General features: G+C 41.8%; 2 protein-coding genes across 22 annotated transcripts in view; both read left to right on the top strand.

Moving 5' to 3' along the window:
• tmcc1a (transmembrane and coiled-coil domain family 1a) overlaps positions 1 to 17,291 on the top strand; it is a 41,249-nt gene extending 23,958 nt beyond the window's left edge. For 17 of the 20 annotated variants that reach the window (XM_034876061.1, XM_034876068.1, XM_034876060.1 and 14 more), the window contains 4 exons: positions 11,996 to 12,253; positions 12,459 to 13,150; positions 14,715 to 14,850; positions 16,296 to 17,291. In XM_034876061.1, coding sequence (XP_034731952.1) covers positions 11,996 to 12,253; positions 12,459 to 13,150; positions 14,715 to 14,850; positions 16,296 to 16,610 — 1,401 coding nt within the window. In that variant the 3' untranslated portion in view covers positions 16,611 to 17,291. Of the gene's footprint in view, positions 1 to 4,767; positions 5,622 to 10,341; positions 10,526 to 11,995; positions 12,254 to 12,458; positions 13,151 to 14,714; positions 14,851 to 16,295 lie in introns of those variants that run through there. The other 3 variants (XM_034876062.1, XM_034876066.1, XM_034876064.1) reach the window with 3 other exon arrangements.
• A 3,171-nt stretch (positions 17,292 to 20,462) lies between these two features.
• Positions 20,463 to 27,752, top strand: part of plxnd1 (plexin D1) — a 62,585-nt gene continuing 55,295 nt past the window's right edge. Inside the window, exons 1-3 of one of the 2 annotated variants that reach the window (XM_034877795.1) lie at positions 20,463 to 21,853; positions 23,885 to 24,061; positions 27,677 to 27,752. The exon at positions 27,677 to 27,752 is cut by the window's right edge and continues 56 nt beyond it. In XM_034877795.1, the coding sequence (XP_034733686.1) occupies positions 20,642 to 21,853; positions 23,885 to 24,061; positions 27,677 to 27,752 (1,465 nt within the window). In that variant the 5' untranslated portion in view covers positions 20,463 to 20,641. The remainder of the gene's footprint in view (positions 21,854 to 23,884; positions 24,062 to 27,676) is intronic. The other variant, XM_034877794.1, reaches the window with a different exon arrangement.

The following is a 27,752-nucleotide window of genomic DNA, read 5'->3' as shown; positions in this document are numbered from 1 at the left end:
TTGGAAAATGGCTGCAATGAAACAAAGAGTGAAAAATTTAAAGGGGTCTGAATACTTTCCGTACCCACTGTATATACGCCAACACCTGTTATCTCTGCAATAAGCTGATTAGCCTACATAAAGGCACACCTATTTATTGGTCTAGCTCTACTGGGGTAAATTGGCATGCCAATATCCTTTTACTTCCCAGTGTCATCTCCATACACTTTGTAAAATGCACAGGCAGTGACCCAACAAATGTGTTTCATTCACTGGCAGATGTTCTAACATTACACTGTACCTTAGCAAACCCTTATACATTCCAACCTGTAATCAGCTGTACTTATCATAGATCAGCTCTAGGGCTCTTACGCAGACTCTTCTCTTTAGTAGAAAGTAGTTCATGACAACAGTTGACGTCAAGGTATGTGGATGGTCCAGATTTACCAAAGAATTTTCCCAGAAAGACATGTTTGTGTTAAATTGTTCAAATGTCATTCTTCCATTTCCAAATCAGATATCTCCAGATCTTGGCCATTTGATACCACAAGTGATAAGTTAGAAGATATTTTGTTGTGTATAGTGATTTGGGTAGACAGAGACTTTAAACATGCTTATAATTTAATTAATTAATGGCACAGACATGCTTACTTCTTTGACCCTGTCTTCTGCCTCTTGTCTCCTTTAGCATCATTTAACACGTGTCTGGTCAGGACTATTGGCGGCCCTTTTGGTGCTGTAAGGTCAAGGAAAAGATTTTGGGCGGGCTTACGGCTTCCTTGACATGCGACAATAACAGGACGGTTAAGAACACATGCAGTACACAAACCCTGCTCTCCTGGGTGAAAGTCGTGTGTTTGACCCATCCACCACCCCGACCAACCTCCCTACGCAGAAAATCCCCCTTACATACTTCTTGCAAAACCCAGTCTTGATGCTGCCACAGTATGTTCCACACACGTTCCGAAGAGGGCCTTTTTTGTTGCATCAGTTGTGGACAGCCACTGTCCAAACGTCCATATTTCACGCGTTCAGAGTAAGAATGGGTAGAGAAATAAGACTGAGAACACTGAATTGTTTGGGTTTTTATTGACATTTGTTTATTGTGCTTCCAGCCTGGCTCTTGTTGATGCTGGTATTGAAGTTGGCTACTAAGATGTTTCACGCTCTCTGACCTCGCCAGTCATAATGGCCCCTGTGTGTAAAGTGCCCAGTGGTTTATGTAACTGCTAATAGGGCCATTGATTATACTGGAGCTTAGACTAAGGAGGACTGGACAGCCAGAGTTGGACATGGGGCTTCTTTTCATGCGAGCCCTGAGCCCCGAGTCATGGTTGTCTCCTTTCTCAGGCTTGAATTACCCCCAGTCCATGCAGACAAAGCCCTCGCTCTTCTGCCTTTACGTAACCTCTCACACCCCCAAACCATGCCACACCATAACCCATCAAAATTTACAATCACATGGATAGGACTGTGGTGTTGTTGGCACAGCAAAACAATAGTTACAATAATTCTACACATAGATGCATACTTAATGTATCCTTTGACAGCCTTATAACATCATGTAGTCCCAATTGCGTTAGCTCTCTAATTAAATTCAAGTTTTATATTTTACTTTCATTCTAGTGGCAGCACTGAGTTTTAAAGCAGTTGTATTTTACTAGGATGAAGCTATGAGTGAAGATTGGGTACTTGCTTGCTGTCATAGAAGTAAGGGAGTTGCTATATTTTGATAACTAGCTATGAACAAAAAATATTAGAAAGTTGGAATCAGCAATAAATGACTCACAAATCGCTCACATAAGCGTCTGAATGCTTGCCACTGAACAAGTGGTCAATACTGAGTTGGTTACTGGTGCATTTTTGCATGATTGTCTTGTATATTCAGTGTTCCCAGTCATTGTAATAGAAGCTACTGAATATATCACATAATTCTGTCCTACTGCTGTGTCATATAACTAGACAAGCATGACTGCTTTTGGATTGGCCACATACATCACCAGTTCAGCAGGTCATGTCCCCTTAACACATGCGTAAAAAGCGTGTGAGTGTGAAAAAAAAATGTATGTGAGATATTTATCAAATAGGTCATTGTTTTATCTGCAAGGCACATCTGTCTCAAACCCATTAAATGAGATCCCACAAAAGGATCTTAACAGTGTTTTTCGACCAAACCCATAAGCACAAATATACTCACACACTCGCATAAAGAGGCATCTATTGTAAACGCTCCAAGTTAACTAATTGCCTGTTTACTCCACATGTTCTGGAAACTGAGACAAAACTCCAATCCCAGATGTGTTTCTGTAGAAAATATCTACGTTCAACAATAATGTTAAGTGGAGAATAAAACAGACAACATGGCATCTACTAAAAAAATATGCACACAGTCTTTGGGCAGTCAGTATTAAAATACACACTTAATCCAAATGTCATCCAAGTAGTTTAAGTAAATGCCCACCGCCATCCCACCCCCTCTCCTCCTCTATGGATTTGTCATTGCGGAGCCACTCTGCTATTTCAGATATGTTAAGGCATGCTAACCGTCTTGTCCTGAGTCACCCTGAAAGCTTGGGTATTCCTGGAGTGCCAGGAACTGCTGGAGGCCACATATCATCCATAGGAGACTTCAGACCTCAGGCTCGAATGACACTGAGCGCAGGGCAAAGAATGAATCATGTCTGAAAGGAACCTATTAGTCTTAACAGTGTGGATTTCCCCTAAGTGACTTATGATTGACAGTTAAGCCATTTAACAAAAACAACAACCTTATGACGATTTTAAATTTTGCCCAAGTATGATTTACATGTACTGATGGTTCCAGTCAAGTTCCCCCGCTGTTCTTAAGTAAAAAATTAGCCTTGTTATTACCAAGTGGCAAATTACAAATTACTAAATTAAAAAGGGTTACACCACACAAACTAGTTCTTACATAGAGATTATTTGTTAGTAAGTATTTCCTCTTACTAACTGCCATGTGTAACCAGCTAAATAAACTAGCTTGCTTGGGTAATAATAACTAACGTTAGCTTTGCAAATATTGTCAACATATCTGTCTTGAGACTGAAATTCTGTTTAATATTGATGTGAAAGGGAAAGACTAGGATTACACATGTCACAAATGTGTAACAAATGTAACAAAATGTACGTCCTCCATATTACAAAACATTACGGCACACACTAAAGTGACCTAGATATTAGCGTTATATTTTCAATATTCCTCTTTTAAATACAAATACAAATCATATATAAATATAACAAAGTCATACCTACCTAAACCAACAAATAAAGGATTCGTTGTTATGTTTAATATTTAATATAATACTGTTTTGCAATAGAAGCTAAAAGAAAAACAGACATTTTGTTAAAATTGTTTAATTTCTATGGTGGAACCTGATAAAGTAAATCACTAGTGTGACACTAGCCAGTAGCTACTAAGGTCTTAGGAAGGACTTTACGAATAGCTGGTGTAACCCAATGGGTGGGTGTGTGAGGCCGCTTGCTTAACTTAAGTTATAAAGACAGAGAAATGTATATATTTGTGTCAATAGAAAGTGTTACAAGTGAAGGGAAATAAAGGAAATGTAGTTTTCATGTTATTCACCTTTGGAAAAACTGTTTTTTGGTGTGTTTTTTTGCATTGACTGTGCTCTAAACGCCTGTTGTATTAATTTAACACTGGGGTCAAACCTACATGCCCTCCCATTTGAGAAAGTTAGGTTTGTTCTTCTATAAGCAGCCTTTTCCCTAAATCCACCCTCTCTTTTCCAGTCGCTCAAGTCCTCCTGCTCTCTCATTAAAGCCTGTATTCATACTCTCCTCTCCCCGTCCATCCCATCGGCTTCTGCACAGAAGTCTTTAGTAGCCCTTGTCCTGCCTTACCCCCTACGCTCCCTGCTTTCCCTTGTCTCCCTAATTGGTTTGTACACTTTTGGAAGTGATGGCTCCCAAACACCAAGATTTTATTATGGAGAACAATGCGCCTAAGCTTATTAGATGTGATTTATTATGTGTTTTTAATGCAGACTGTTAACCCCTGAGTTTTGATAGTGACCATAAAAATATCCATTGAATTGTAGTTAAATATGTACAAAAATAGGAGTATAAGACATAAAACAGAAGTTTTACACTAGATGTACAAATAAGATAAATCTAAAGGGACAACTCCTACCGTTAATGGTGCCTATGAATTGTTCCCACATAATTGAGCATACGAATTCTAGTAAAAGTGATCACCATGCTGTTGCTGTGAAATTGCAATAGAATATTACCAAAGCAGTGCTGAAGTAATTCTCGTCAGTAGATAAGTAGCGCAGTGACGTAGCCATAGGCTATAGTCATGTATGCACACGTATACACAATTTTGAATAGCAGCTTTGTAATCATCATATGACCGTGTAATCTGTGTAAACCAGGACTTTCTTGGGTGCAATTTTTTTTTCTCTACATTAAACCAAAACTGTCCAATCCTTTGCATCTTTGTTTTTCATACTCACAATGTATGTATATAAAAAACCTCTTTAAGCACATATAAGGTCTTTTTGTGAGTGTAGGTTGGCAGAAACATTTGGTATAGCGCTGTTTGTTAGCGCACACGTGCAGTGGTGCATTACAGCAAGATAACCCAGGAAACTGATTGGTTGCGACAATCATACTGTGTAATAATTAAAAGGCGGGAGAGGAAGATTTTTCCCTCTTTCTTTATGCCTGAGTTAGCCCCTGTTTTGGAGCTGAGCTGGCCTAGAAACTCCAACAGAAGAAAAGCCCCCCCACCACCCACCCCACCCCTTTCACAAAGCTTTCTCACAACCCCTCTTTCCTTAGCTGCCTCTCTCGCTCCGTCTCAGTGACAGCTCCTGGTGGGCTTTTTTTTTGGTGTCTCCTCCCTCGTTTGCCTCACATCCGTCCTCTGGGCCTCTGCCTCTCTTTTCACCCTCTGAGGATTTTATCCCCAACGGACGCTTTGAACACTTAACTTCACAGTAAACTCTTCCTTCTTTTAACCATCCAACCCTGCAAATCTTCATCTGATTAACCTCCTCTGCTCTGTCACCCCAAACCCACATCAGACGGACCCTTTGCTCCAGAGGAGTCCTTGTTCTCCCACGAATGCGCGCTGTCTGTGGGAGTCATGCTTATCGAAGCGCATATATGTGTGCTCCATAGGCTCTCTGCCGGTTGCTGTGTACTGCAAAGCGTGTGTTGGCACTGAAGCGTGGTCATGGGCTTTGAGGAGCGACTGCTCTGTGAAACAGCAGCACAACACTCCCGAGACTCTGCGGCTATCAATAGTCCCGGTTCACTGCTGGAGGTACCAGGCACTCTATGATTTTTGGATATTTAAACGAGCCAAGACTAATTCCTAAGAGTCTCTACTTCCTTGTTGTCAATTAGAGTTTTTGTCCGGTGGACTCTGAGTGAAGTGGACTTTGTTTGAGAGAACTGTCCTGAGTGATGAGTGCTCTCCTAGGGCAACGCTCTCCCCCTCTCCCCCGGCTGGGATCATCCCCCGAGGGACACACAAACAGATAGACAGACCAAACAAAAGTCCAGTCCAGGCTGTGTGCATGCGTCTCTCCGCCATGGAGGTCATCCTCAACCTGGTAACTGCTGACACCTCTCCACTTCCTACTCCCACCACTGTGAGTCTCCACTTGAAATAGTATGTTTTTGAGGTTTTGACTCATTTTATTCACTTCCTTAATGATTCAAGCCTTGTCATGATTCCAGCACGTGTTTACATTACTATGGTGGTTATATGGCTACTCACATCAAAATGGGTGTGTTATGTGTCCTGCGTCTAAATAAGAATTTGTTGCGAAAGCATATAAGGTGTTTCAGAACTCACCCGCAAAGTCTGGGTGGAGACCAACCTCTTGGTGTGAAGAGGATTTTGTTTTGATATCTTAGGGATTGAAAGTCTTTGTTGTGATAGTGGGGCCTTATAAAAGCCTCTGTGTTTTTTTCTCTTTCTCCTCCGACCTGCACTCTGAGCTGATGTGTTTCTTTCTCTTGGTTGTGAACACGAAAGGCTTTTCTCACACCCTCTGAATTGCACTGGCAGGCATTGGCTGTTTGTTTGTGTGTGTGTGTGTGTGCCTGTCTGTTGTGCATGGTTGTTAGTAGATTGTGTTTGGTTTTGTGATAATTCATGAGTGAATGTGTTGAGTAAACTGCCTCTTGTCCAACAAAACATGGAGTTATGTAATTTTCCATATCTGGTGAATGGGTTCATTCTTGCCACATTGGATAAACTTAAAGGAAACACAAAGCAGATTTCTATTAGAAACATCTCTTTTGTGTCACTTTTAGCACTGCTTAATGTGGCATGCCTGGATGGGAACTGAAACCATGAGGAAATGAAAAGGACATGGTAGAAAAAAGGATTTGTTTTAAATATAGTACAGAGTTGTTACATGTGCTGATGTTTTTTATAACTATCAGTAACTAATTGCAGCTACACACTCCATGGACCCACATGCACTTCATTGCATGTTCGTCTCTGCTTTACAACAACAACTAAACAGTTCAGGCCCAAACTCATACAAATGTATCTGTTTCATAAAAGAAATCAGGGTCACTGTGTCATATCGTTTCTATGTCGACCACTTTTTTGATGGACTCCAGGGCTAAAGATCAAACCAACTAATCAGGAGTGTGAAGTTCAATCAGTCAGAGTTGATTGGCTTTGAGGGCCGGGGATTGATAAAGTCAGGAAGATCCAAGTTGTATAAATGGAGGGAAGGCAGCTGTAAAATTCAAAATGACTGTATACACAGCACTAAGCGTACATCTAAAAACCTTGATTCCTATATCCATCATGGATACAAGGGCCCGTTGCTCATGGATATTGGACTCTGTAGATAAGCAAGGTTGGAGAACCAACCTTTAACCGTTTATACTCTGATGTGCTGTGACAAATCAGCGCTGTACCTTTTCCATACTTCAAAGAATGCTGCAGCAGGAGAGGTATAGAGCAGAACAGTACAGTATCCTGGTCATGCATCTTGGCACACACACAAGCTGGCATCACAGGAATGCGAAGCATAACAACCAACAAGGTACTGTACATTTGTACTCACATACAAATAGAAACTTGACCTTGACCATGGATAACAGTTTTTTGTGTAAAAGATAATAGAAAGGGTAACTAACTAGACCTAAATGCTTGTATTCAAAACAATCAAAGCTCAGCTCAACGCTGTGGTTTATGATTGCCATGTTTACAGTACATACTGTATTAAAGACAACTAAATAAGGTATTAAGGTAAAGTCTAAAACAAAAATAGTGTGAGGGTTTTGTTTCATTTTTCAACATGTGGTATACAAATTCTTCATCTTTAAAAAAAAAGTAAGCAGCAGTCGATGGAAAAGGGGTTCAACTTCCACTCGCCCTGACTCTTTGGCTATCAGAACATCTTGACCTTTACTGAACCTGAACTCACATGAGTTATCTTACAAAACTACAGACATGTAAAACATGACTCAAAGGAGTAGAAAACAAGATGGCAGAGGCGGCCTGGTGGCTCACCTGGTGGAGCATGAGCCCCATGTACCAAGGCCCTGGTATTGAAAAGAGTCTTATGACAGCATCAGTCCATTTTCTTCTCTATGATATACATTGAGCAGGCAAGGAATTTGAAGCATACAGTATGTGTAGCTGTGAGAGAGAGAGAGAGAGAGAGAGAGAAATTGAGATCGGCCAGTACAAGATGTTCTTGTTGCATGTATCTAATTATGCGTGATGCATATCTAACAACATTAGCCTAAGAAGCTTTCTAAATGCCTGTGTGTATAAGACGTACTGTATGGCTGTAGGTCTGAGAGTTTAGGTTTGGCTGGGCTTTTACCAGGCCTTTAGGGGATCTAAGGTAAGTCAGGGTTGCTTATTTACAGCTCTAAACAGCTTTACTTGGATCAGAGGCTGTTGCGCAACTTGGACCCAGTTTAGGAAGAGTGTGGACCATGAACAGACTCCTTCCTCCGTGTGGGTATGCAAGAAGCCATAGGTCAGGGGGCAGGTCCATGCAAAACCTTTTTGTCTTTCTTTTCTTTTTTTTTATTACTGATAAAGTCTTATCACAGGGGGATCAGGCAGCCCCCCAATTACAGAGACACACATAAACACACACACTCAGCTTCCCTCATTAAGCAACAAGCTCCAGTGATCGCTTCTTGCTTCAGTGGCTCAGCACATCAACATGTTTGGTTCTGTTAACCTTGGGAAATTAGCCTAATCATTTAGCGCACCATCTTTAATTACATGCATGATTAGTCACAGAAAAACTTGACCATTTGGGGATGACACTGATTGTACTGACAATTTGTTCAGTAACTGGAACTATCTGCATCAGAAAGCTGGGGATCAAGCATTGCTTTGCTATGTGTGGGAACATGACAGTCTGAGTCTATATAAAAAATGAGACAGTCAGAGAAAATATGAGCTGTCTGTAGAGCTGTAATAGAGGGTACGCTCTTATAAACAGCTGTTTGGTTCCTTCAAATACAGTACAGACAAACTCTGCTGATCAATGACCAATAACAGGCTGTTGATTTATTACCAGTGCGTACAGATCATTAGGTCTTCTTATCACAGTGTCTAAAACCACTATCTACTCTGTATTCCACAGTACTTCAGTCCAAAGGGTTTAGCAGACTCGTCCTTTGCCCTCTTTATCTATGGTATATCTTTAGGCAGAGGGCACATATTTAATTATTCACATAATGTATTCATCTGTAAGACTACAGAGCAAACTGGGGAATCTTCAAATTTTAACCCAATGAAATGGTCATATGGATTAAATAAGAACTTCAATCATGCTCGCCATCATAAAGCTATTAATACTGTTTTGTTTATAGTGGAGAACAGACCACGTGCCGTTCTGATACGTCACCTCTTAGTTGTCTACTGTGCCAGCCCAGCAGGCTGTTCTGTTTCTCTGATTTATTTGATCACCTTGGCTGCCCGTCAAGGGGATTTAGTCATGATTAGACTTACTGTACACAACGGTTGTTAGGTCAGTTGACTCATGGATGTGGTCTTTCTATTTAACACTGTTGTACAGTAATCCACCTTTTTGTGATCATCTTTTTTTTAATTTAAAGAGCCAAACAAAAATACAATATATTGGTCCAGATGACAACAGATGATTGCGATGAAATGTTTCGCTCTAAATGAAAGAGGAAATACGGGAAGGAGCAAGAATAATGAAATCAATTTCATTATTAAGCCAAATCACCTAAACATTGTAAATGACTTGCCAAAGTCTTCCTTGTACTCAAAGGAATGTATGTGTGTGTGTGTGTGTGTGTGTGTGTGTGTGTGTGTGTGTGTGTGTGTGTGTGTGTGTGTGTGTGTGTGTGTGTGTGTGTGTGTGTGTGTGTGTTTGTGTGTGTGTGTGTGCGTGTGTGGAGGGATGTCAAACTGGTTTTTCTTGCCCTCTTAGCTACTCTGTATGTGCTGACACAACCTGAGAGATTCACATCTGGGCCCACACCCTCACTCTGCTCTTTAGCCTCTTGTTCAACTCAATTTCACTTCACATATTAACACTGAAGGCAAAACGTTTGCCACCCTTGCCAGAAATCATTTAAAACATTATTCTCCAATATACTGTAAAAAAAAATATACTAAGAAACTGACTCATTTTTGTGGTGTAGATTCGAGATACTGATCCCCAAGTGTTTTGTGTTGCTCATTCTTCTATGTAATTTATTCATTTATTTGTTGTTGAAAGTGGCAACAATGAGCTCAGTTACTGTATGAATGACATCTCAATGTTATAATTCCCTAGTTGCCATTCCTGTACCCCATGATTATTATTTAAGCAATTACGTGTAAGTAGCAGTTTACTGTAATTGGTTAAGTTAGAGCTAATTTTAAACAATTGTATATGTTAATCTACAAATTAGTGCATCAGATATTATAAACAAATCATGTATTTTGTATGCAAAATCTTTGTTTGAAAAGTGAGTAATAACTACAGCTGTCAAATAGATGTAGTGGAGTAAAAAAGGTGCATTTCCTTCTGAATATCAAGTATTAAGCAGCATGAATAGAAATACTCAAATACAAGTACCTCGGGTACTTGAATCAATGTAACTACAAATTCTAATACCGGTAGACATAGTAATTGTGTTGCCCCGGTAAGTGTTAAAGAAGTATTCCTGTTGTTCTGTGGATGTTGTAAGTCTCTTAGTGAATCTTTTACAGTAACAGAAAGTCCCTGACCAAGGAGCTATTTCTGCTCTTGGTGAGGATGATTGACGGGTGCCTGCCGTTTAACTCAATGGGTGATGTCATCTTTCAGCTGGCAGGGGAGGGGGCGGGGCTTCCCGCTCTGCCGTGTTGGGTGAGCTTTAACTTTCACAACAAGCCCGGCGAGTTGGAGCGACAGCCGTGCCCGGCGAAACTTTAAAGTACCGGCGCGGATTTAGCGTTTTAACTTCTACAAAGTGCCTGACACATTGATGAAAACACACAGCTCGCCTTCACTTTGGGGAAAAAATGCACTGGGAACAATTTTTCCGTTTGACGAATGGAAAGGTGAGCCGCTTTCTGCGCGTGTTAAGGTCGCTTCTGTGACAGAAGATGATTTCTCTAAAAGAGCTAGTTTGGGGTAATTTCTGTGTACTTTTATTCATCTTGTCAGAAATAAAGCTTAGTATGGAGTTTTGCTTTCTACCGGAGACGCTGTGGTTTGGGTTGACTGTGGTGCCTGTCATCATTAGTCATGCTATTGTGCATGCAGGTGAGTGTGGGGGTGCTTTGTCTTTACCTGTTAGTGGTAATGATGACAAGCCTTTTCAGAGGCTGAGTGCTGGATGTCTGCTCCGACTCTTTCCCTGGCCCTCCCTGGATTTTTGTTTATCTGGGTGGCTTTGGGCCTCCAAGGTCTGCTGTCAGGGTCAGCTGTTTAATTTATGTGCATGCTTAGTGATGAGAAGAATATTTCGATTACAATCCCTTTTTGCGTGATTAGCTCCAGCAGCTTCACAGTGTTCTGTGTGTTCTTCCCCTGAAGCGTTGTAGGAAATGAATCACATTGGCTCCTGGCTGTCTGTGATTGAAGGGGCTACTAGGTTCACCATCTTTTCAGGTAGAGTTAATATAGTTTTAGAAAAATACTGGAAAAACCCAATTTTAGATTATTTAATTTTTTTCCACAAATGCCTTGTTTGACAAAATCCAGTCCGTGTCAGAACTAGACCGATAAATTAATCTTAGTCTGTCAAACTGCAAAAATCTGATCTCCTGTTAATCTTGTCCTATATTGTCGCACTCTGAACAAACAAACACAGAGATTTAGAGCTGCAACAATTAATCAATTAGTTGTCAACTATTAATTAATCAGCAACTATTTTATACTCAATTAATTGGTTTAATTATTTGTTTTACTAAAAAAGGAAAACATCTGATTCCAGCTTCTTGAATGTCAATATTTTCTGTTTTCTTAACTCCTCTGTGACAGTAAACTGAATAGCTTTGAGTTGTGGACGGGACAAGAGGACGTCATCTTGGGCTTTGGAAAACACTGATCAATCAAAACACTGATCATATTTTTCTGACATTTTATAGACCACACAAATAACTGATTCATTGAGAAAAAAATAATTGACAGGTTATTAAATAATAACAAAAAAGAGATTAGGCTGATACTATTTTCAGTCTGTTCTTGCTTGTTTTACAAAAGAAAAGGAGACTTGGATTCACACTTTGAAGCCTTTAGTTTTTTATGGATACTTTCTACTTTCTTTTCTTTGTAAATGAATGAAAACATAATATCGTTCATCTTCCTCTTTAGACAAACTGACCGCGAGTGGCCGTCTCAATTTGCCCTCCTCCCTGATGACTGGCTGCAGAAATGCAGAAGCCTCTATTCTTAGTGTGTGTCAGCAAAATGAATAAGAACTCGCAATATGCAACTCACACTTTTTTCAACACCCCCTTCCTCTTCAATCCCTCCTTTCCTTTCCTTTACCTACCCCAATCTCCCTCTCTTCTTTTCACTGTCAGATTGACCGGCTGGAGGTGAGCGGGCTGGGACAAACACCCTTGGCTGTTTCATGCGGCGCAGACTGTTCATTCCCTGGAGCTGATGATGGCACCCCAGACCCTCAGCGCACAAAGCAGGCAATCGCCCAGCTGCAGCAGAAAATCCTTAAACTCACGGAGCAAATTAAGATCGAGCAGACAGCCAGGGATGACAACGTTGCAGAGTACCTCAAACTAGCCAACAATGCTGACAAACAGCAAAGCACACGCATCAAACAGGTAAAATTAGGAGTTGTTGCACTTTACTAAACTATTAACATGTATAAATCAATAAGACACATTTATCTAGGGGACTAATTGTTTTTATATTTTTTAACAGGCTTATGTAATAGGAAGAGAACTTATTAAATAAATTGAAGTGGAGTGTGTTATTGCAGTGTAATGTGTATTAGTCTCACTAATATAAGCCTGTTTTTGCTGTCAGGTTTTTGAGAAAAAGAACCAGAAGTCGGCGCAGACCATCCAGCAGCTGCAAAGGAAACTGGAACACTACCACCGGAAGCTGCGGGAAGTGGAGCATAACGGTATCCCACGCCAGCCCAAGGATGTTCTGCGGGACATGCAGCAGGGCCTGAAGGATGTCGGAGCTAAAGTCACAGGCTTCAGTGAAGGCGTGGTGGACAGCGTGAAGGGAGGCCTTTCTAGCTTCTCCCAGGCCACCCACACTGCTGCCGGGGCCGTCGTCTCCAAACCTCGTGAGATTGCGTCGCTGATTCGTAACAAATTCGGCAGCGCTGACAACATCCCCTCTCTTAAAGACTCTCTTGACGACCCCTCAGTGGAAGAAGGTGTGACTGGGGCTGGCGGACGTTCACTGGGCAGCGTTGGGCATCACCTCCAGCCCAGTCCTAGGTATGGTAGTGAGGATGACTGCTCTAGTGCTACATCAGGCTCAGCGGGGGCCAACAGCACCACAGGTGCCCCCGGAGGTCCCCCAAGTTCCAAGGGAAACACACTGGAGAGGAGTCAGAGCTCCAGTCTGGACATGCTGCTGCAGGAGATGCAGGAGCTGAGGGAAGGCCAGGCAAGGCTGGAGGAGAGCCTTGATGGTTTGAAGAGCCACTATCAGAGGGACTACACAGTTGTTATGCAAGCACTGCAAGAGGAACGCTTCAGGTACAGAGAGCAAAGGGGAAATACGATTGTGTGTATCATACATTCCAAAACAGGTTGGTGTTATGCACAAGAAATCCCCTACAATTCTTACAGTGTGGAATCAGGAAGAACTATATTTTTTGGAAACATACTTCTAAATACTATACTCATCATTCATATTGCTGTGTTGCTGTTGACATCTCTCAGAGACATCTCCCTGGAGAGCTTTTATCTTTTCAAGTACACACTGTAGATAAAAACATAACTTGCACCTAGACCTCGATAGATAATGGCTATTTATTGAAAATGTATACAATTGAAATGAAAGCACACATTGCTTGAAATGAAAATGTCTTCTAAAAGAAGTCACATTTCAGTTTTATAAAAATCAAAATTATCGCCATGTATCGAACAGCTTCAGAATTTCAAAGTCGACACATTTTCAATCATGTTAGTTTTGTTGTTTTGAGACAGCAGTTGAGAATTTCACGAAAGTGACAGACTCACCTGCACAATTCACAAGTGTCCTCTAAGTACAAAGGTCTTTGGTGTTATTTCAGCCCTTGTCCCTGCTCTGCATAGCTCGTATGTAGACGCCGACGTCTAGGTGCATCTTTTGTTTTGGTTTGTCTGTGGGCAGTTGGCCGTAACAAACACCCTCACATTCCTCCAGAATGTCCTGACAAGAGGGCACAAAGATTAAGTTGGCAGGACAATGGAAAGGAAGGGAGATAGAGTGAGCTGCTTACATAGTAAAAGAAACATGAGCATTTTTCTCCCTAAAATGTCCATCAGAGTCAAGAACGGTCTGTGTTTGTCCTCTAAGACCAAAATAATACAGAGTAGAACAGAATGACCACTAAGGATCTCTTTTCAGCCCGCCTCTGGGGAATAATCAATCAAAAAGCAGTCATGTTGCTAAATATCTTCTCAGGGACTGATTCCATCTTTTGCATAACTAAGAAATGCTTACTATTTGACTATCTAAACTAATAACAAGTAATTACATTGTGATTAATGTAGCACTGAATCGATTAACCTATCAACAGAAAACTAATCAACAAAAATTCTGACAATCTATTAATTAAATATTTTTGAATACTTGTTGGGTTTCATAGTCTTCTATAATAGAAGTTGATCTCTTTCATGACCTTGGTCTCTGGGAATGCGTGATTTATCCCTATATCTATTTTTTGACATGTTTTAAGACTGTTATATTACCTACGTGGAATATTTAAAACAAATAACTAATACACGTACACACAGAGGCAGGCTAATGTTTATTCTTGTGCTATGTTGTCCATCCAATTTTATGTGCCTGCCAAAATGAGCAGCAGTATTAGCTCCCTCTCCTTTTGCTGGGTACCTCCCATTGGTCACTCTCATACTGCTGACTCTCTGTGATTGGCCAGCTGGATCAGCAGATGAGTAAGCATGCCCTAATCTTGTCAGGGCGAGTCATTATTTCAGTCAGGTGTTATGTGGTCAGATGCCTTCAGGGTCTGTTTCTACTAATTCCTGCATGTGTTTCTTTAGTCTAAGCTAACTCTGCCCCAGACTCTGACGCGTGTGCTTGTGGGTTCAGGTGTGAACGTCTGGAGGAGCAGCTGAACGACCTGACAGAGCTTCACCAGAATGAGATCCTTAACCTCAAACAGGAGCTGGCCAGCATGGAAGAGAAGATCGCCTACCAGTCCTATGAGAGAGCCAGAGACATACAGGTCTGTCTGCCAGGCTAACGTCCACAAGCACACCGCCCATGTCAGAAATAAATTAACGGCTACAAAAATTAGATTAGTTGAAATTACATTTTTCTAGTCTCTCATTGTACTTAAAATTGGCTATTTAAAATGCAGTCTGTTCTACAAATGAGCTGTCAGGCGGGGATTATGAGACTTTTACGAGGATAAAGCAAACTGTTCAATTAAATGACAAGTTCTGGTCCTCACTTCTGAGCGATGAGTCATTGAAAGCCATTACAGAATACCTAATAAACACACAACTAACTGCATTACATTTTTATATGAATACAGCAATGCACTCCATTTTTTAGCACTTACTCATAAAGATACTTGTGTTGATATTATCGTCTTATGACATTTTACTAAATAAGGCACTCACAATAATTTCATAAAAAGTAATTTAGGTTTTGTCCATATTTATTAGTTTTTATTCAGATTACCCTTGTCAGAAGTCTGTTCTCACAGCGATGCTTTTGTGCTCATAATGTCACTTAATGCTCTTGTCACTAATCCTTGCTCCCTGGCCCGTCAGCCAATCTTATGCTCTCAACCTCACGCACACACAACAGCTGCTACTGAATATAGCCAGATAGCTCTTGTTAACTAGAGCAGCAACAAAGTCATTCTGAACTAGCTTTAAAATAGGAGTAACAAAATCTCATTTCACGATCAAAATTGTTCAAGTTTTCTTTCTTATTTATGTAGTATTCTGTAAATATTCTTTTCATTATATCATACAGTCTTTATTTATTTTGCCATTTAGAGTTCCACACTAAGAGGTCTTTCAATGGAAAGTGCTAAAGAGAGCGCCGCTTCACTTTAAATAGTTGTAAGCTAATTTGGTCTGCTCAGACCAGACGTTAAGTAGAAGGTAAATCACCCCTCAAACAGCTAAAGGCAATATGTCATTGTCCATGTTGACTGTAAACAGGAAGATGAGACGTAAAATCCAGTTTGTCTATTAGCTTTTCTGTTTGTTCAAAACACAAGCATTTCCTTCTCAGCGACTCACACTGCTTCTGCCCTGTTGTTATTCATTATAGCGTATAGCTTTGTGTTTTTTACATGTGTATACCTGCATGAAGTGTATTTACAGTTTAGGTTGCCCCTCAGCTGCATTTCTTTTCCTCGAAAGAAGGAGGCAGTAGAGGTCTATATATATATATATATATATATATATATATATATATATATAATATTTACTGTTCATTGTTAAAGTTGTGGATTTCAGTGATGCTTCTCATGTTTTATGCACACCATATATAAACATGAAAGGGCAAGAATGTTATATAATAATGAATAACATTTGAATATAATGCAGTCCGGTACAGTAGACAGTAGACATTAAGTATATAGTAATAGTGTTGTGGGCTTACTTCTCTTAACTCCCAGGTGACTTTGCTGTTTTTTTTTTTCTTCTGCAGGAAGCATTGGAGGCGTGTCAGACCAGGATCTCTAAGATGGAGCTCCAACAGCAGCAACAGCAGGTCGTCCAGTTGGAGGGGCTGGAAAATGCCACCGCCCGGACCCTCCTGGGAAAACTTATCAATGTGCTGCTGGCCCTTATGGCTGTCCTTCTGGTCTTTGTCTCAACTGTGGCCAACTGTGTGGTCCCGCTGATGAAGACACGCTTGCGCACACTCTCCACCCTCCTCCTCATCCTCTTGCTGGCCTTCTTGTGGAGAAACTGGGACGCTCTCTCGGGGTACACGCAGCGCGCTCTGCAGCCCCCAGGATGACCAGATTGAAGCCAGCACATGTTGCTTTGGTGACACCAGGTGATGTAACTTTAGCTGCAATCATGCAGGAAGTTTGAAGAATGTGATTGCCGTAAGAGTGGCTGTGTGGCCGGGCACGGGAAATACGTCCGAGCACATATGCACGCGGAATCAAGAAAAAGTGGAAGAAACTGAGTAAAAGTTGAGGAACACTCATGATTGTTATTTAGCAAGGGCGAGACTGTTTACATTTTTAAAAATGAACTATTGTGTTGCTGTCTCTCAGAATGCAGCATTGTACTGTTTTTATCTTTAGAGTTTAATCAATTATAATGTTATTATTTCTAATAATATTATTATTTTTTTCAACGTTATTTTATTCAGTACCATGTAGCATTACGCTCTTCTCACTCTACAGGACGGGGAGCTTAGTCTGGACACTGGGTTGGCGATTTGCTCCAAAGGCCCAGTCCAATTGTTGAGACATGCCAATGTGATAATGTGGGTGATTGCCTTTAAGAAGAGAACTTTTACCTAGCTGTGATTGGTAGATTTGAACCAACAAATACATGTATAACATGTATTTGAACATGGATCAAAACCTCCCTGGGAGTTTCTTGCTGTGATAGAATTTGTTCTTACAGAACATTTTGAAGGACTGATCACGACCTTTGAGTGTCAGATGACTTAACAAGTTTTGTGCTTCCCTACCATTTCTAATAGCGAAGATCACATGCTTTTACTTATTTCCTTTTTCTAAGTAAACAATAACTGTGTTTAATGGGGGGGGGGATTATAACTGAAACACAAAGACAGAATGGGCCAGCTTGAGAAAGGATAGCTACGATGTTCTACTCACCATAGAAATGGCACTTGAACACACAGAGAACGTCTGGTTTTTGTTAAAGCATCTAGCCATACATGCAATATGTATACAATGATGTATCTGTTAATCACAAAACAATACATAGGAGCCAGTTTTGTGTATAAAGGCAATGACACAAAGCCGTTGTCCAAGTAAAATCAATTTGTCAGGATAATTGTCTCCCCTCCCGCCATACTTGATGTGATCAGGTCAGGAAAGAGAGAACACTGGTGCTTATCCAGCTCCATCTCAGTTGGAACAGGAATGCTGCTGCTTTATATCTACAGTGCAAGTCGTCTCCACTGCCGTGTTAGTCAAATGCACACTGATATTGTACTCTTCATCAGACTTCCTTATTTTTCTGGCCGTCCGTCTTTTTCTACAAGTACACCATCTTATGGTGTAATCACCCAGTGCCAAACCTTATTCTACCCAGGGATAACTGAGCACCCAAAGGGTCCAAGCTAAAAGGGAAAAAAGGGGAGCTTGCTCAGCTGGTCTCACTTTATTCAGAAATTATTCTAAAATCTGTCAGAGAATTAACAATTCGAACATGAACTTGATGCCAGATCTTTAGTGGTGTGTTTCTGCACCTTGCCTCTTGAGTACAGTTCAGTGTCTGGGTGTACAGTCTTTCTTGTACTCTCTCTCTCTCTCTCTCTCTCTCTCTCTCTCTCTCTCCCTCTCTCTCTTTCTCTCATCAAGTCAAGCACACAACGAGATGACCTAGAACATTGAATAGTTAATTCTGCTAGATAACATATGAGCCAGGCTGAGGTTTGAGAAACCTTTGATAGACACTTTAAAAGTTGTCACTCTTAAGACAGAATGCCTCAGTGGACTAAGAGATGACTCAGGTCAGGATCACTGTCATCCTTGTCTAAAGATAAAACCCACAGGGAGGAATTTAATTTATTTCTTGTCAAAACGTAGATGAACTTGATTTTTCTCAAGTTGAACATGCAATTAAAATGGTGGATTTATTCATCTTTTTCAATGTTGCTAATGTGAGCGCAGCAGACAAGTTGAGAGTGAGTTGACCTTTGACCTCAGCTTGACCTTACAATTACACCTATGATGTGGGCTTGTGTGCTAAACTACTCCAGTGCCTTCTGAAGTCCTTTTCTAAGTGTGGAATAAATAAAGTGCATTCCTGACTAACATGACTCACAAGCCTTTTTTAAATTAACGTATGTGTGTGCATTGTTGGGGGTACATGTCTAGGGTGGGGGGGGGGGATTAATAACTGCAGGATAAGCTCACTACACACAATTTGTAGTCTGAATCCCCTTTTTAATCGGCCCTTCTTGCAGTTTCCTCATGGACCCACTAGATGGAGATCTTAAGCCTGTGTTTCAGTCTGTGTGAATGGTCTTGAGGTCTGTCAGGGAGTTTGGGAGTCGGAACACAATGAGGTGTTGCACCTTATCAGGAAGGAAACTGGTTGGGTGGAAGGCCCGTTTAACCACAGTCTTACTGCCAAAAGTCCAAGTGGGCCACCAGGGACAATATTTTTTATTACAAACACAGTCCCCCCATTTAATTCTACAATTTCTCTTACACACACACACACACACACACACACACACACACACACACATTCACACATTATTTCCTTTGAGTGTTGTGTTTGATTGAGCAGCACCACGCCACAGCACTCAGTCACACCTCGCCGCTGATATCAACGCTGACAGCTTTGACCCTACTGAGCCTTATCCCCACAGGACCCTATGTAAGCATCCTAACTGCCTACTGAGGGTCGCACTCACACGCACGCGCAGTGTTTGTTGTGTCATTGTGCTGTGCAGTTGGGGGGGTCATTATGTTACACTTTATCGGAGCGCTTTCCTCCTATTCTACACTGCCAGATTTGATGCGCATGGCTGTGCGCCAAGGTAAACACGGGGCGCACTTATCTGCCCTACTGAAAGCTGCAAGTGGTGACGGAGAGGAGAGAGTGAGTCCACAGTAAATGGAGCAAGCGATAGCGCACGATTTAGCATCAACTTTAATTATTGCATGTATTCAGAGATAACACTTCTTGGGCTCGCCTGCAAATTATGCAGTGTCTGACACAGTCATGCTCGTATGCTTACTAGGGATCATTCATTTCTATTCAGAGATGTGAGCATATGCACACTCCATCCAGAGTCAAAAATGCTTACCATATTCGTGCATTTTTGAGTAGGGGCGCATGTGTTGTGCTTGAATATTTATGAAGCAAAGAGCACAAGAAAGCTGTGTTGGAAAGATGTGTTTGTCAAAAACCGAAAAGGTGTGCTGATGTGTCCATCTGGTAGCACTTTCACGGTGCTTACCGTGCCGTATGTGCCCAAAACGGAACCTTCCAGATCTGCAGAACTAATCTGAGAGCCGAGGGAGTGGGGAGCACAGGAGGTGGGACGGTGACCTGTCATTAACCCCCAGATGAGCGGAACCATGCAGGGATGAAGATTCATCAAGTGACCCATCTTGAAAGAAACAGTAGGCTATACGGTCCATCTGGCAGGATGAGCTCCCATTAAGTCCTAAATAATATTGAAAATTAAGTTATTAGACATATAGCCTAGTAGGATCAGAACTAATTAGTTTCAGATGTAGCCAAACATGAAAAAAAATACATTTAGGTCAAATTAGGTGTTATTATTTAGTGAGCTGCATCCTGTAATTGTACAATGACCAATCAGAGTTCTTTGATGGGAGGCGACATTAAATGGAGGCAGTGCCACTCTATAAGGGTTCACGAGTGGATGCCCCAAACTTTACTTACATTTGTACTTTTGTTATTCTCATTAGGCTATTTATTATGGGACCATTCTTAAATACGCCGGACTAAAACATGACTCCAAGCAAGTTTGATCACTTTTGTGCGGGCATGACATTGTCCAGAAAAAGAATTTTTTTTAACAAGCTATTGTTTAAAATCGTTAAAGAAATGTGTCAATGAGGTACTGTGGCTCAGTTCGCCTCGGGAGAGAGGCTACTGAGCTGCACAGTGGCAAGAGAGGGACAGGGGAGGCAGCCTGAAAAGGAAGCACGACTCGCTTATCGCGTCATTCTGGGTTTAGGCGTTGAGCAGGAAACAGCCTTTCCTCTCAGATTGTCGCAGTAGGAACAAACACACAATTTTGTCTTTACTCAATGCACCCCTCGGCACAGAACACGCGGAAGCCGGTCAGAAGGAAAAATGCCTCCTTCGATAGAGATAGCCGTTCTGCTTCTCGGCGTCCTGGCTTTGGAGACGCGCCGGAGTGCCAGCGCGCTGCACATCCAACAGACATTCGCGTCTCCAAATCAGACAAATAACTTCGTGGTGGACCCGGTGTCCAGAAAGGTCTACCTGGCCACCGTCAACACAGTCTATCAGCTGAACGGGACCTTGAGCATCGAGGTGGAGAAGAGGACCGGGCCGGTGGAGGACAACCTGTTGTGCCATGCGCCACAGCTGCCCCAGGCTCCGTGCGAGCATCCCAAATCCCTCACTAACAACCACAACAAGCTCCTGAAGCTGGACCGAGAGCAAGGGGTCGTGGTGGTGTGTGGGTCTGTGTATCAAGGCTTCTGTGAGCTTAGAAAAATGGAGAATATTTCGGAGATAGCGGTGGAGTTCCCACATAAGGGCGAGAAGACTGTTTTCCCCAGCATGCTCAACATCGCTGCCAATCACCCGAACGCATCCACAGTCGGGCTCATCTTCAAAAGCCACGGGGGCAACACCCGGCTTCTTGTCGGGGCGACTTACACAGGGGCTGGTACCCAGTTTTTCCCAAAGAACCACAGCAAGGAGGACCTGCGCTTTGAGAACACCCCAGAGATCGCCATCCGCTCCTTGAACATTAAGGATTTATCCCGACTTTTCACCTATGACATTAACCCTTCAGAGGATAATGTATTCAAGATCAAACAAGACGTCAAAACCAAAAACAAGCTGGACTTCGTCCACGCATTCATGCAGAAGACTTATTCCTACATCGCCTTCAATAATGATGCGAAAATGGGCCTCAAGGAGAGCCAGCCCAACAGCATTCTCGCCAGGATATGTCTGGATACCGAGAACCCCCGAAAACCCAGCGGGCCGGAGAGCAGGAAGCTCACGGAATCCTACATCCAGATGCCTCTACAGTGTGGATTTAACGGCAACATTTACAACCGCCTGCTGTCCGTTTACCCCGCTGAGATCCACACAGACGAAGGAAAGAGCACAGAACCGTACCTGTTTGGAGTGTTTTCCAAAGGGGACAGAAAGTCCGCTCTGTGCGCTTTTAAGTTCGGAGACATCGAGGAGGAGATCCGACAAGGCCGCAGGAACTGCTCCAACTCTCCCAGCAGCGATGTTCAGGTGCTGGACAGCGTTATCCAGGGCTCCGGGGCAGCCTGCATTCAGAAGGGAAATCTGGTGGTAAGCGCTTGTACACATATTACATTTGAAATTAGCCTACTATATTTTGAGTTGCATGTGTTGCAAATTTAAAAACAATAGAAAGTAATCGACTAATTCATTCCACTTGAGCCAAGTTTCTATAAACAGTATCTGGATGGGGCAGAATAAGTCACCAGCCACAATTATTATTTTAGGATTTTATTTATGTTTTAATTTCTTATGAATGCATTATTTAGCAAAGATTATTGGATTCAAAATGAACACATCCCCAGTGGAGAAAGCCTCGAGGTGATGAAAATTTGAGTTTTTAATTAGTACCCTTTCTTTTACAATACCTACCACTGCAAATCCGAGTTCCTTTTAAGTGTAAACAAACTTGGCCATTAGGGGTGGAATATAACTAAGTACATTTACTCTAGTATTGTACCTAAGTACAAAGTTGAGCTATTAGTACTTAACTTATCATGCCACTTTCTACATCTCCACTACATTTCACAGGGAAATATTGTACTTTTTACTTCACTACATTGATCAGCTCCAGTTACTAATTACTTTACAGATTAGGATTTTTTCACATAACACATATGTAGTTTATGAAACACTATGTTTTATTATTCATTTAACTAACAAACAATATACAGGCCTACAAGTGCAGCTGATTAGCTGATTACACACTTGATTGACAGAACTGTTTTTCTAAAATGTAATTTTTACGTTCATTGGTTTTACTTGTAATACTTTAAGTACACATTCATGACACTTACATACTTTTACTTAAGTAACATTCTCAATGCAGAACTATTACTTTTGTTTTTACAGTGGGGGTATTATTACTTAAGTAAAGGATCTGAGTACTTCTTCCACCACTGTTGGACAGTAATCTGATTCTGATTCGTGAAGTCCTTACATTTGTTCTGACCCTTACAAAAACAAGACACACTCACTGATGACTGATGAATCTCTGGGTGTTTCCATTTCTGGTTATAACAGCTATTGTTAGCCCTGAGGCTCCTGACATGATGGCTGGAAAGATGCTTCAAAGCCACGCTGGGGGTTATGGGAAGCGTGAGATTCCCCTCACGCCCAGCAGCTCCCTGTCTATTCCACAAATAAAGAGAAGAAGGGGTCAATAGTCTACTTTGTTTATCAGTGAAAACTCAGAGTTTATTTATAAAGTGTGTGCTGATAGCTATAACTGAACCACAAATTTAGCACATTATCACTGAATAAGCAGCTTTGTAGTCCACATATGGTCAGATATTAGAGCTATCTTGTTTTCAACTATACTTTCCACTCGCATACCAAACTAAATACTTGCCCTTAAGGAAACTCAAGCCTTGCTCGCTGGCACTGTCTTGTCGGCTGTGGCCCTGGGGCCACTCCTCCCGTGACCAGTTTTCTGAATACTATCTCAATTGGCCAACAGGCCTGCTCAGTTCAAAGTGGTTTTGAGTGGACTTTCTGCTAATGTAATGTAATCTACTTACCACTCACAGAATGAAGCTAGTCTTTCTTAAGTTTGACATTTTGTTGCCATGGCCGCTGAAATGTGATCTTTTTTGTAGTCGACAGTCTGAAGGCCAGCACTGAGGAAAAGCTAGACACAATTTATGATAAGAGAGACAAGGCCGCGAGCAGAAGGGCCCGTGGGAAAAGACTCTACAAATATCCACTGTGCTTAATTCTTTTCTTTTTTTTGCCTTCACATGCTCTAAAATATTCAGAGAATTCCCAGTAGATCCTGATGCTCATCCAAGCATGGCACTAATGTTTTATCATTGCCTGCTGAGGATTTGACAAAAGCAGAGTCTTATGAGTGTTGAAGACCCTTGTAAGCCCTTTAAGTATTCACTGGGATATCTTAAAAGTGATTTAGAAGAATGAGCGGCACCGTTGTGATAGCTACTATCAGCTCATGTTTTCCACTTTGCTTTCATCATGCGGCATTCTTTTTGTGCTCTGTTCTCTCCATCTTTCTAATCTGTATGGTGTGCTTCCACACAAGAGCTAATGAGCATTAAAGTGACTCTCATTTTGTCTGTGTTGTAGTTGCAGCCCGACCAGCTGGACTGTGGTGCGGCCCACCTACAGCACCCTCTGGCCTTACGGAGGTCCCTGAGGGCCATTCCTCTGGTTGAATACCCGGGTCTCACTTCGGTCTCGGTGGACAATGTACACAACCACACTGTGGTTTTTCTGGGAACCAGTAATGGACGACTTCGTAAGGTGAGACACACACACACACACACACACACACACGCACAGTTCTGGTCACCACTGAATGGAGTTAATATTTTATAATGTGATTGAGCCCTTAAGCATGGAAAAACAGTAACAGTTACGTAGTGCTTCTCTGATGTGGCTGCTGATTCTTTCAATAAACCAAACTTAGGTGTGTGATGAAACCCTCAGAGGAATGTCTGCTTTCATCTCGTAGGTTCTCAGCACTGTCAACCCCCCAACCCCCTCTGTTCCATTCATCCATGACCCATCACGGCCCATTAAGTAGTCCTAATCATGTGCTCTAATGTTCCTCAGACCTGGTTATTGTCTGAGAGATCACCAGAAAGCCATTTAACTAGAGCGGTTGACGAAGTATGACCTAGAACTGCCGTGTGTTGGTCTGCAACATCTGCAGAGGGTCCGGCTTGTGAAAACCTTTCCCTTCCAATTAACAGCATTCCTTAATTCTGTCTCAACCCCATTCCTAGTCACCCCTGACTGAGCTGAGACGCAGATTGCCTGCGAGCGCCACAAGCTGCTCCTCAGCTGTCTTTGGAAACAACATACACTGACTCTGAAAGCTTTCTAACCCTATTGTTTTAAATTAGAGTGGTACCTTTTACAACATTAAAACCATTCTGCTGGAGGGGTGTTTGGTTTTGAGTCTGCTTAAAGAGCTCCTTGTTTCCTCCCCAGATAAAGGCACTGTTTTTGCCCCAGCTGTGCATGCAGTAATTAGTTTTTGGATGGTTTATACCAGATGCACAACATTGGTTGGGATGGTGTAAGCAACTGTGTATGTGAGTGTGTTTGTGTACGTCTGTTTGCGTGATTGCTGGTTTCACTGTGTTTTTAGGTGTTTAACTTTGTCTGTAGGCCAGTGTGAGTGGTTTAGTGATTTCATGTGTTTACTCAGATGAATGCACACCCTGTGATTATGTGCTATATGTGTTTTCTCAGTGTGTGTGTGTGTGTGTGTGTGTGTGTGATCGTGTGTGACAACCTTGTCATATAGGGAGCATAGTAATTCTGTGACCTTGGGCAATAATGTACTCTGTGCCTTTTCGCTTTACATGTCTTTTATTGTTTGTGTATGTATCTGTGTGGCAGTGTCTGTCTGTCTGTGCCTCAGTGTGTTTGTGTGTGTGTGTGTGTGTGTGTGTGTGTGTGTGTGCCCTGAGGAGAGAGCTGTTACAGAGGTTAATGGGGCTGTTAGTGTGTGTAATGTGATTCTGACTGTGAGTTTGGCTCAGACTAAACACAGAGGAACAGTGGTTGAGATTAAGTTAGGCCTCTTTTACTGTCTCAGAGAGGGCCCTTAGTGAAGTAATTTGTAATTACATGCATTTTTTAATGAAGTCTCTCCCTCCCCATTACAGCTGACTTTCATTTTCTGCTCCTTGCAGTGACCACCTTTATCTCACTCGCTCTTCTCCAATTTTACTCATCAGTCAGTCCACCCCTCAACTTCTTAGTTCAACGCTTCATTGTAGAGCCCGACCAATACATCGACGGGCCAATATTAGTCATTTCCCGATCTATCGGTATCAGCATTTATAATGGCTGATTAAAAAAATGTATATATGTATTAATTAATCAGAGTCATTTATAATGACAAATAATGTCCCTTTTGGCAACACTCTAATTGTTTTTTTTTAGTTATTGTGTTTTTGCTCAAAGTACTTTAAGTTTAATATCTTAAGTCTATTTTATGTTCCTTTGTTTTGTTGTGACAATAAAACAAAACATTATCATTCTATTGTAGTGAGAACTCATAAATAACTAAAAATAAATAATTTTAGGGAAATGTTTTTATGTTTTGGTACTTGGTCCTTGATTTTAAAATATATATTGGCTGATGTATTGGAATACCAGATTTTTCTGCTGGAGCTGCTGCCCCCGCGACCCGATACCGGATAAGCGGTCGAAGATGGATGGATGGATTTTTAAATAACCGAATATTTGTATGGGTATTGGCCTTAAAATCCTGTATCGATCGGCCTCTACTTCATTGTTCCTTCTCATACACCGTCTCATATAAAAGGCTCTTTCATTTTGCAGACAAACAGACTTTATCTCTTTCTCTCTTGTCCTCTTTACCCTACCCATCGCTTTATTCTCTCTCCTTTACACCCAGGTACACATCCATACTAGCACACACACACACACACACACACACACACACACACACATACAGAGATTGAGCGCACAGCAGCTGAGCACTACTTGGTTGAATAGGGTCTTTCATCTGCAGGCAGATAGACAGAGAATAGAGTCAGTGGGACCTGCCAGTACAGCAGGTGTTTTGTTGGTTGACCTGGTGGCGCACTGTAACAACTCTCCTCACTACTCCTCCTTTCTGCTCCTATTCTGCTCCCTGTCCAGGTGTGTGGGCTGCTGTTTACTCGCTCCTCACTATGTCACTCAGCGTATGTGTTTGAAGTCACTGGGGTGTGAGATGAAGACATTGCACAGCTGTTTAATATCTCCAAGGCAGTTGTGTGTGTGTGTGTGTGTGTGTGTGTGTGTGTGTGTGTGTGTGTGTTTGTAGATGGGGGGGTGGTGTTAAAAAAAGGACAATGATATTTGGAGGCTGAGATAATGCCTCTCATCACAGGTTAAGCCAATGGTTTACTAAGCTTCTGTCTGCTCCAGTTTAACATTAACCAGCACACTCTCAGTGGGTGGTGATGGTTCTGTGTGCGTGTGTGGGAGAGGGCATTTGTGTGTTTAACGGATGAAGAAGTGACACAGCCCGTGCTTGTCACCAGATGCCGGTCAGTTTTGCCAGTTCCTCAGGATGTCTCCATCGAGGGGAGGACCGACAAATCGCAGAAATAAGAGCTTTCACTGTCTGCGTGACAGGAAGTCTCAGTCAGCACTGTTTGTTTTTCTACACAGCTCTGTATGTGTGTCTGTGTGTGCATATGTTTGTGCGTACGTGAGAACATGTCACCCGTTTAATTATCTAGAGCGCAGGAAGGCCAGCTTGTATATAAATCACTGCTCAGCGAAACAAGATTAGAAACACCTCTTGAACAAAAGGTAAAAACCTTAAAATATATTTGAGGGTAAAAAAGAAAAAGAAAAGTAGCATTTGTAATCAGAGAAAAATAATGTACAATTAGCAAAATCTGTCAGTTATTGATACATACATGCATACTGTACATTAATGTCAGTTTTTAGTGCTGTCTCCTCAGTCAGGTTCAAAGGAGCTAAAGTTCCCCTATGAAAATAAATGTGTTTATCTTCCTAAAACACCTTAGTGCTAGCAGTAGCAGTTTCCTCTGAGTTTGAGGAGTGATCACGATGTGGATTGCTGGCATGAATCCTCTGCTAAAAGCAGGTAGAGGAAGTGAATAATAAAGCTGCTTCTTCTGCAGTGCTGCTGAGCAAATCACCTGGCTCTGAATTTGAACTGAGCTGCTTGATCAACAGAAAACGACTGTGGTTGTATTGAGCAATTCTCAAATATTTGAGGAGTTTTTTGGTGTGAATGTGAAGCAAATTGTTGCTCAGTTGACATTTCCCAGTTAAAATAAACCTTAAGAAAATATTTTTTGCATCCTCATGCACCTATTCCAACCTGTGTCCTCTGCTCTCATGTCTTTTTCACAGCTGACCCTCTTGGCAAACATGACCGTGGCCAATCAGTGGACACTAAAGCTGGCTGCCGGTGAACCAGTCCACCACA

Source organism: Etheostoma cragini, chromosome 7, assembly GCF_013103735.1.
Source record: "Etheostoma cragini isolate CJK2018 chromosome 7, CSU_Ecrag_1.0, whole genome shotgun sequence".
Lineage (NCBI taxonomy): Eukaryota > Metazoa > Chordata > Actinopteri > Perciformes > Percidae > Etheostoma > Etheostoma cragini.
Note: the sequence above shows the minus strand (reverse complement) of the source record. Positions and strands in the feature narration are given on the sequence as shown.